The sequence below is a fragment of the Mytilus edulis genome, chromosome 5 (genome assembly GCF_963676685.1).
Source record: "Mytilus edulis chromosome 5, xbMytEdul2.2, whole genome shotgun sequence".
Classification (NCBI taxonomy): Eukaryota; Metazoa; Mollusca; class Bivalvia; order Mytilida; family Mytilidae; genus Mytilus; species Mytilus edulis.
This window is the reverse complement of record NC_092348.1, coordinates 15,601,703-15,612,699: the sequence shown is the minus strand read 5'-3', so window position 1 is coordinate 15,612,699 and position 10,997 is coordinate 15,601,703. Positions and strand designations below refer to the sequence as shown.

The following is a 10,997-nucleotide window of genomic DNA, read 5'->3' as shown; positions in this document are numbered from 1 at the left end:
CCATCTTGGTTGGTTGACCAGGTCACGCCACACATTTTTTAAACTAGATACCCCAAAGATGATTGTGGCCAAGTTTGGATTAATTTGGCCCAGTAGTTGCAGAGGAGAAGATTTTTGTAAAGGATTACTTTAATTTACGAAAAATGGTTAAAAATTGACTATAAAGGGCAATAACTCCTAAACGGGTCAACTGACCATTTTGGTCATGTTGACTTATTTGTAGATCTTACTTTGCTGAACATTATTGCTGTTTACAATTTATCTCTATCTATAATAATATTCAAGATAATAACCAAAAACAGCAAAATTTCCTCAAAATTACCAATTCAGGGGCAGCAACCCAACAACCGATTGACCGATTCATCTGAAAATTTCAGGGCAGATAGATCTTGACCTGATAAACATTTTTATCCCATGTCAGATTTCCTCAAAATGCTTTGGTTTTTGAGTTATAAGCCAAAAACTGCATTTTACCCCTTTGTTCTATTTTTAGCCGTGGCGGCCATCTTGGTTGGTTGACCAGGTCACGCCACACATTTTTTAAACTAGATACCCCAAAGATGATTGTGGCCAAGTTTGGATTAATTTGGCCCAGTAGTTTCAGAGAAGAAGATTTTTGTAAAAGATTACTTTAATTAACGAAAAATGGTTAAAAATTGACTATAAAGGGCAATAACTCCTAAACGGGTCAACTGACCATTTTGGTCATGTTGACTTATTTGTAGATCTTACTTTGCTGAACATTATTGCTGTTTACAATTTATCTCTATCTATAATAATATTCAAGATAATAACCAAAAACAGCAAAATTTCCTCAAAATTACCAATTCAGGGGCAGCAACCCAACAACCGATTGACCGATTCATCTGAAAATTTCAGGGCAGATAGATCTTGACCTGATAAACATTTTTACCCCGTGTCAGATTTGCTCTAAATGCTTTGGTTTTTGAGTTATAAGCCAAAAACTGCATTTTACCCCTATGTTCTATTTTTAGCCGTGGCGGCCATCTTGGTTGGTTGACCGGGTCACGCCACACATTTTTTAAACTAGATACCCAAATGATGATTGTGGCCAAGTTTGGTTTGATTTGGCCCAGTAGTTTCAGAGGAGAAGATTTTTGTAAAAGTTAACGACGACGGACGACGACGGACGACGGACGACGACGACGGACGCCGGACGCCAAGTGATGAGAAAAGCTCACTTGGCCCTTCGGGCCAGGTGAGCTAAAAATGTGTCCGGTGCCCCGCCCAACCAACCAAGATGGCCGCCATGGCTAAAAATAGAACATAGGGGTAAAATGCAGTTTTTGGCTTATAACTCAAAAACCAAAGCGTTTAGAGCAAATCTTTCACGGTAATATTGTTCATCAGGTAAAGATCTATCTGCCCTGAAATTTTCAGATGAATCGGACATTCCGTTGTTGGGTTGCTGCCCCTGAAATGGTAATTTTAAGGAAATTTTGCTGTTTTTGGTTATTATCTTGAATATTATTATAGATAGAGATAAACTGTACACAGCAATAATGTTCAGCAAAGTAAGATCTACAAATAAGTCAACATGACCGAAATGGTCAGTTGACCACTTTAGGAGTTATTGCCCTTTATAGTCAATTTTTAACAATTTTTCGTAAATCTTAGTAATCTTTTATAAAAATCTTCTCCTCTGAAACTACTGGGCCAAATTAATCCAAACTTATCCACAATCATCTTTGTGGTATCTAGTTGGAAAAATGTGTCCGATGACCCGGCCATCTAACCAAGATGGCCGCCATGGCTAAAAATAGAACATGGGGGTAAAAAGCAGTTTTTGGCTTATAACTCAAAAACCAAAGCGTTAATAGCAAATCTGACATGGGATTAAATTGTTTATCAGGTCAAGATCTATCTGCCCTGAAATTTTCAGATAAATCGGACAACCCGTTGTTGGGTTCCTGCCCCTGAATTGGTAATTTTAAGGAAATTTTACTGTTTTTGGTTATTATCTTGAAAATTATTATAGATAGAAATAAACTGTAAACAGCAATAATGTTCAGCAAAGTAAGATTTACAAATAAGTCGATATGACAGAATTGGTCAGTTGACCCATATAGGAGTTATTGCCCTTTATAGTCAATTTTTAACCATTTTCCGTAAATCTTAGTAATCTTTTACAAAAATCTTCTCCCCTGAAACTACTGGGCCAAATTAATTCAAACTTATCCACAATCATCTTTGGGGTATGTAGTTTAAAAAATATGTCCGATGACCCGGCCATCTAACCAAGATGGCCGCCATGGCTAAAAATAGAACATATGGGGTAAAATGCAGTTTTTGGCTTATAACTCAAAAACCAAAGCGTTTAGAGCAAATCTGACACGGGGGTTAAATTGTTTATCAGGTCAAGATCTATCTGCCCCGAAATTTTCAGATGAATCGGACAACCCGTTGTTGGGTTGCTGCCCCTGAATTGGTAATTTTAAGGAATTTTTGCTGTTTTTGGTTATTGTCTTGAATATTATTATAGATAGAGATAAACTGTAAACAGCAATAATGTTCAGCAAAGTAAGATTTACAAATAAGTCAGCATGACCGAAATGGTCAATTGAACCCCTAAGGAGTTATTGTCCTTTATAGTCAATTTTCAACAATTTTTATAAAATTTGTACATTTTTACTAACATTTTCCACTGAAACTACTGGGCCAAGTTCATAAGTAAGATGTACAAACACATCACCATCACCAAAACACAATTTTGTCATGAATCAATCTGCTTCCTTTGTTAAATTGTCACATAGACCAAGGTGAGCGAGACAGGCTCTTTAGAGCCTCTAGTTTTATGATTTACTTAAAATTATCGCAATTCAAATTTGGATCAAAATTGATTTCAGCCCATAGAAAACTATAAAAATTGCTAACTCCAGGCTCTCTTAGCCTCTATATTAACATCCAATGCTACGATTGTGTTACTTCAATACATTATTCTAACATATCTGACGACAGAGACGATGAAACTGACTAATTTTATTCATTATTCTCATCTTTTTCTACAATGGTCGTACTCTTTCAAACAACATCACTATCGTACCAGAGACACGTATTATAGTACACACTATGTATCTGATCTTATTTTGACCTAATTTGTCGATCTTTTTAAATATAAATGCTTTTTTTCAAATGAATTGAAATATAAATATTTATCATTAGAATTTCTTTACTTATGCTTGGATATGAAATTTCCTTTAACAAGTACTAGATGAATTTAGTTTATGACTCTACATGTGGTATGATTATTTTCTGTCATCGTCATCAAGTTAAGAAAATTAATTCGTGTGCCAATTAACCATATCATTAGTTCGTAGATCATTTATCCTTTACGATATTTGTAATTTAATTACTGCGTCAAAACTATTTGTCAAATATTTATACAAAAGAAATCCAGGATTTGTGGGTTTCCCTTTTGGGTCATGATTTTATTCACGTAAGTGCTTTATTATTGGCTGATATCGTATGGCATTTTCACGTTTAATTCATTGTCAAATAGATTGTTATTTTATATAATTAATTTCCTTCAAATAGATTATTATTTAAAATAATTAATTTCCTTCTAATAGATTATTATTTTAAATAATCTATTTCCTTCTAATAGATTATATCACAAACAAAAGATAGCAATAACTATTTCAAAGCTGAGAAGTCAACCAGATTTAAATATCATTAGCTTAGTAATAGCTTCCTTTACAAGAGATTCAGTTTTGCGTACCGTAGCGAAACTATTGACTGAATTTTTGTGTTATGTTAATTTGGCGAGTTATTATTTATTTTAAAGTTTGTAAGAATTGTAATTAACATATTTTTGTTTAGAATGACACTTGTCGTGTAGGTAATTGAAAGGTTAAAATTATTTGTGTGTTGATCATTCCTTGGTTACTTTCAAAGCCAATATCAAGAGTAAGACAAAAATTATATAGGAAATAAGATTACCATTAGCAATAAAAGTACAGCGTCAAGGTATGTATTTAAAAAATATTTTACATGCTCAGAAAAAATAACAAAATTAAAATTGTCAACATACAATTTTTTGCTTTAGCAAAATTAAATATTTGTTGTATGTGCAACATCAATACTATCTAATTAGATGACTTACCAAACTTGTATCGAAGCCGGTATCTTCTTCAAAAAAAATTTATATTTGATTTTTTTGTCATATACTATTGAAAACCAAATATGTACTTCGGTAGCAAATAATCCAAAACAAGTTCAGACAAACACACCAAAAAAAAATTCTTTGACTTTTCAAGCTGAAGTTACAATATCTAGTAAACTTGCATAGCTACGTTGATTTTGTTGAACGAGGAATACTGCTTTCTCAAAAGTTGCTGAGACAGGGCTATGAATCAATCAAATTAAGGTCATCACTCAAGAAATTTATGGTCGCCATCATGAGCTGATTGGCCATTATGACAAAAGTGTGTCAGAAATCATATCTGATATTTTCCTCAGTCATAATAACCTTCCATCATAACCGAACTGAACAAAGAAATAACACGACGGGTGCCGTATACGGTGCAGGAAATGCTTACCCTTCCGGAGCACCTGATTTCACTCCCGGTTTTTAGTGGAGTTCGTGTTGTTTCTTATTTATCATTTATAACTGTTGATGTAAATGTCCTTTGGTTTGATGAGTCCTTGTTTACTCCTTGGTTTTGATTGTTATTGTCTCTATGGTTTGTCTTAAAGTTTGAGTATTGATTGCCGCTGTACCAGCGATTTTGCTGATTTCATTTTTGTTTAATAGCATCCAAATAACCTGTATCCTCATCTTCATTAGCAGCATTTTATACTATCAAATGCCGATCTGTAAGTACAACTTCCATTTTGTATGTGTCATGTATTTATTTTCATTTTTTGGAGAATGAAGAAATTATAATTTCGTATCTATATTTATTACCCACCTGGGACAGAAGTAAGGCTTTATGTTTCTGATTTACGCGTCCGTCCTGTGTCATACCAGTGTTTTTAATCACGTTGGTTTCCCATGAAGTTGTACTCACATAAACCCGAAACTAAGTAGACATGTTTATTAGAAGCTAACTTTTCAAATTATATAAAAACTTACGGTTTTGACCTAGATTGCACTGTTCACTGAACTTTAAAATGTGATCTTGCGAGTGTCCTATGGAAATATATTATTGTTACATTCTTGTAATAAAACACATTTATTTTTTAGAAAATGTCATCTAAAGGTCGAGTTATGATTGCTGCAATCGACTTTGGTACAATGTATTCTGGATACGCATTTGCTATCATTGATACTTCTCAAAAAGGACAAATTTCCATTAATATGAACCAAGCTTGGAATGCTGGTGGACACAACCTGCTTTCCATTAAAACACCAACGACTCTTTTACTTGACTCAAACAAACAGCTTGTGGCTTTTGGGTATCAGGCTGAAAATAGGTACACGGAATTAGAAATGGATGGTAAATTTGACGGCTATTATTACTTTCACAGATTTAAATTGAAATTGTTTGAAAAAGAGGTAATTTTCGTTTGCTAGTACATTCTAATAAAGATTGCACAAAATCAGATTTGTTTATTCGTAATTAAGTGAGCTAATGTAAAGATAATTTTAAAAGACTAAGATAAAAAAAAAGTTTTGAATAAGGAATTTTTTCCTACAATACTTTTAGTAGCGCTGGATACGTTTGATGAGTTTCGGCATTTAATTTTGCCATTTTTTAAGGGACTTTCCGTTTTCAATTTTCCTTGAATTTGATATTTTTGTTATCCTACTTTTTGACACCACTGCTGGTGGACTTTTACTCCCCGAACTTATCCTTTACAAAGTAGTTAGTGCTACAGTACTGACACATAACTGTTTGAAAATCAAAATATATACGATCTCGAAATTTGAAACAAGCAACACACCTATAAATGGGGGTTCAAAATTGATGTACAACTTGATGATTTTGATAGTGCCTTTTTATTTCTAATAACTGTTGCCTTTATTTTTCTGTCTTTAAATTTAAATCAAATCTGTATTCCAGTATAAAACTGCAGCTTTAACTAAAAGCAACTTATGCAAATAAAAGTATGCTGAAAATTAAAAGACCTTATCTCAGAGTAATTTAAATCTGCTTGTATTTAGATAAGGACGGCTTTATTATGTATATTTCTAAATGTTGATTGTTTTGTCCAAGAAGATTTTGTACAAAGCTAGGAACATTGCAAAAAGAAAACTCGATGTAAAATTTTAAGCATGAGCCGAACTGAATTTACTAGTAAATCAAAATTGATCCCCAAAATGGAAGGAGTAAATGCACCTAAAATTATTACACACTAAGACTGTTTTCAAAAAAGTCTTGCAACAATAATTTATTAACAGTTTAACATCTCTATATAAGATATAAGATATTACAAAATGTTAACTAACTTCTACGCATTTCATTATATCATTAACACCCGAAGATAGCCAAAACATCCATTTTGACTGATTTTGAGTATTTGAAGATTAGGGATAACACCCTATACCAAAACTCAACTTCAGTGGAAGTAAATTTACATATTCCATTTTTGTGATTAATTCATTAAAGTTAGAGGCGATGTCCTTCAATGCCAACCCAAAAAAAGAGAAAATTTTAACAGAAACATGTTGCTCTGATTAACAAATTTATTCACGGATGATATGTAAAATATTTAAGTATAACGTGGATACAATATCTCTTGAATACTGTAATTTGTATATGATTTGACAACTCTTAGACGTTGACAGTCACACTGTGAGATACAAATACAAAGGAAAGTAGAACTTTCTTTACCAATAAAGGCAACAGCAGTATACCACTGTTCGAAAGTCATAAATCAATTGAGAGAAAACATATCCAGGTTACAAACTAAAACCGAGAGAAACACATCAACTATAAGAAACACTGAAGTGTAACAAAAAACAAACTACAATGCAACACACACACAGAAACAACCAATAAGATAACAACTGCCATTTTCCTAACTTGGTACAGGACATGTTAAGAAAACAATGGTGGGTTGAAACAAGCAGTACCTACCAACAATATCATTATTATATACCAATAAATTTATTGAACCAAAGAGGAATATTCAAAAAAATCAAACCTGTTTGCTTTATCGTCAAAATTTTGAATATCCAGTTTGGTCTTTCCAGAGTCTATCAACTGATTCCGAACTATCAGATATTAGAGGAAAATCAGTTCCAGCAAAAGACGTATTCGCTTCTTCTATACGATTTTTAAAACAGCATTTGATTAGCAGTTTATCTAGACAAGGTGTTGATGTGGCTGACTTTGGAATCCAATGGGTACTAACCGTGCCCTCTATTTGGTCAGATAGTGCAAAGCAATTCATACGGCAATGCGCAGTAAAGGTAAATAGTTATCATAGATATCAGGCTTAATATTGTATACGACTTAGGTGCGATTTGTCTGCACAAGTCTCAACAGTGATACTCGAACCAAAAAAGTTGAAAAGGGCAGAATAAAGTACGAAGTTTCAGAGCATATATATACACTCATTATCAATATTAAACTGCGTGTTGTTATCTTTAAAATGCATACAAAGTCCAAGACGTTACATTATTTTGTCAATAATCCTTGCAACTATGTATTTATTTTAACTTGTTAAACGTTTGAATCTCTTGCGAACCACATTCCAATAACAATGAACACTGTATACTTTCTAATTTCTATTAAAACATTAAAATTTAGGATGAAGAATTAGCAGGCCGATGTATAATGCAATTTCATCCATAATTGAATTGGTCTAAATTTTAAAAGAATTGGGAAGAAGAGTCGGGTCAGTTTTCAGAAAAAGAATACATGTTATAATAATCTTATGTATTTAGGCAGGTATACAAAATGACAGTCTGGTGGTTTCCCTAGAATCAGAAGCAGCTTCAATATTCTGCCATCACATTTCATCAAACCTGTCGGTCGGTACAAATACAGGTGTTTTGTCCTCGAAGAAGGGAACACAATATATGGTTGTCGACATGGGAGGTATAATTTGTTTTTAAACATACAAATATAAATATAAATGCTTGCATGAAATGTCGGTCACAAATTGAAAGAAAAAAGTTAATGGTTATTGTTTTTAAATGTTCGAAAGAAGTTATTGAAACATAGAAAAACAATTGATCAAAGAAAAATTGCCTTGTCCTATTTTACCTTCTTAATGGCACTAATAATGTTAATCTCATGAATGGTAATTGGCGAAAGTGTTTACATCTGTGTGACAAAGAAACAAAAACATAAAAAGGAAATAGTAAATTGTTTATTTTCATCATTTTTCTCTGTTTTTATTAAAATTTAAACAGGCTAAAACATTTTGGTTGGTAGACATTACTGTTAAAGTGCTTCTACTATCTAATCGCAGGTGGAACCAGTGACATCACAGCTTTAGAAAACATCGGCAAAAACAAATTGAAAGAAATTTGCAGGGCATGTGGTGCTGATTGTGGTGGCATCGCCGTTGACAATGCATTCTATACAATGTTTATGGATATCGTTGGACAAGCTGTTATTGATGATTTAATTAGTTCGAGTCCTACAGCTCACTTGGATTTGTTCAGAGAATTTGAATGCGTTAAGCGATCTTTAACTCCCGAACAAACAGGAAAAGTTACCATGTCGATACCTTTTCTAACCTTGACTCAAATATGTGAAAAACATCACCATAACGATTTTGTAAGCTTATTAAAAGCGTCTAAATATAACCAACAAATGACGATAGTCAACGACAAATTGCGAATTGAAGTTGATTTACTAAAACTTTTATTCAAGCCAACTACAGACAAAATTGTTAATCTAATAAAAGATAAATTACACGAGATTCAAAATAAAAAAGCTATCAATGTAATTTTAGTTGGAGGGTTCTCCGAAAGTCTCATTGTGCAACATGCAATAAAGACTTCTATTCCTTCACATCATATCATAGTTCCAAACGAAGCTACTCTCGCTGTTTTGAAAGGAGCAGTAATTTTCGGAACTGATCCAAATGTTATTGTATCTCGTGTTGTACGTCATACATATGGGTTTCAAGTTTCGAACGATTTTGATCCAAAATTACACGAATTCCATCGACAAGTTGAAGTTGATGAATTGGAACTTTGCGAAAAAGTATTTGAAAAGTTTATGGTGATCAATTCTACAGTAAGTCTTGGACAGAAAATTAAAGAAACTTTTACGACCACCAAAAAATTCCAAGAGCTTCACTATCTACCTCTTTTCACTTCAACGAAGAAAGAACCAGGCTATACTGATGACAAAACATGTAAACATGCTGGAAATGTGGTAGTAAGAATTCCAAACCCCACTGAAAAATATCGTGACATAGATGTAACTATTTGTTTCGGACATACTGAACTTCAAATCGAGGCTGTCGACGTTGAGTCGGGTAATATGTGTCAAACGACGTTTGAATATGTATGAATTCAAAGTGCGAATTATTTTAGATTGTTTTGGGTAACTGATACTCCTAATTTATCATAACGAATAGCATGTTTAACTGTGTTTGTCATATGTCAATTAAACATTCATTAAACCTCCACTCCAAAGGAAGGGATATACTGTTTTCCGTCAGGTCCCATCAAATTTTGGTGGCATTCTTCAAACCTCAAGTCAGAGTTTCCGCTATTTTCATATCAAGCTCTATGTTAGCATGTCTTACTGTGTAGTGCATTTTCAGATTCCTCGCAAATCAACATCCTGTGCATCGACTACTTGTGTATTCTTTCAAATAATGAATTTGTATGAAATTTTCGTCGTTACTAAGATTATAGACTCTCTGTAATTCAGAATCATATAAGAGCTATACCATTTGATACATTTTGTAATCCTTTACTCATTAACTTTCTAATTACCGAAAACGTATAGCGCATTAGCATCAAAATCGTCATATCTACCTGGCTTAAACTTTTGTTCGCGCGTTTCGTCTACAGATATATGATCAGTGACGCTCGAATCAACAAATTTAAAACAGGCCAAATAAAGTACAAAGTTGAAGAGTATTGAGCACCCAAAATTCCGAAAAGTTTTGCCAAATACAGCTAAGGCAATATATTCTTAAGGTAACCAGTTGATTTATGATTATGGTCATGTCAACTAATATTAATGTTAACATTTTGAAAAATAGTATATATTTACAGTAGAAGATATGTTTTTCTACAAGATAATCAATATGATATTTAACCGCTTTGAATTATGTTGTGTTTCCTATTCTATGAGAATTCCGTCATCGGTCACGGTAAACAATTAGTAGACTACATTTTTGTTTAATACCCTGTTTGTTATGTTTACTCCTTTATTGTTGTAGATAAAACTAATATCAATGAATTAAGGGGTTGGGTTCTTGTTTTTATGTGTAGGTAATACATCAAAAACTCAAAAATGAACAATAGAAACCAATGTAGAAAGTGAAAATTGGAAAAACAATATGCAATTGTGTATTGTAATACCAAGCCCAAAAGTATAAACAATCATTCAAACCAATACACATCATAATTGTGTAAACCTATATGATCTTTCGTAGAAACAAATTACAATTGTTTTTTCAGATCAACGATTTTTAAAATGTTTTACTACTGATCGGTATAAACGGTTTAAAAAACAAATAAGTAATTACTGTTCCAGTGTGAATAGGTAAGGAAGTTTATTATTTTTCATACAAAATGTATTTACTTTCATTATAACTAGACTTGGTATCAACATTATACGTTTTCTTATATAATGAACAGTATTATTTTTAATATGATTATTAGTTTCTAGGTTCAATAATAAAAAAAGATCAACTGAAAATTTCTGAAAAGGAAACTTTATCAATCATATGGCGACCGTCGTCGTCCGTAGGAATTTCGTATGTTTGCCTTCGTCTTTTTTATCAAGAAGCATCCATAGCGGCATGGCATTATGGCCCATAGTTTTCTCGTCGTTTCCATAGAAATGACATAGAACTACTTGACTGATGTGACCCAAACTTGTCATGAAACA

General features: G+C 32.8%; 1 protein-coding gene across 1 annotated transcript; it reads left to right on the top strand.

Moving 5' to 3' along the window:
• Positions 1 to 3,915: 3,915 nt before the first annotated feature.
• Positions 3,916 to 9,569, top strand: LOC139523070 (heat shock 70 kDa protein 12A-like). The gene is made up of 5 exons (XM_071316828.1): positions 3,916 to 3,987; positions 5,207 to 5,518; positions 7,160 to 7,378; positions 7,856 to 8,009; positions 8,386 to 9,569. The coding sequence occupies exons 2-5, from the start codon at positions 5,210 to 5,212 to the stop codon at positions 9,438 to 9,440; spliced, it is 1,737 nt and encodes a 578-aa protein (XP_071172929.1). The 5' UTR covers positions 3,916 to 3,987; positions 5,207 to 5,209; the 3' UTR covers positions 9,441 to 9,569.
• The last annotated feature ends 1,428 nt before the right edge of the window (positions 9,570 to 10,997 follow it).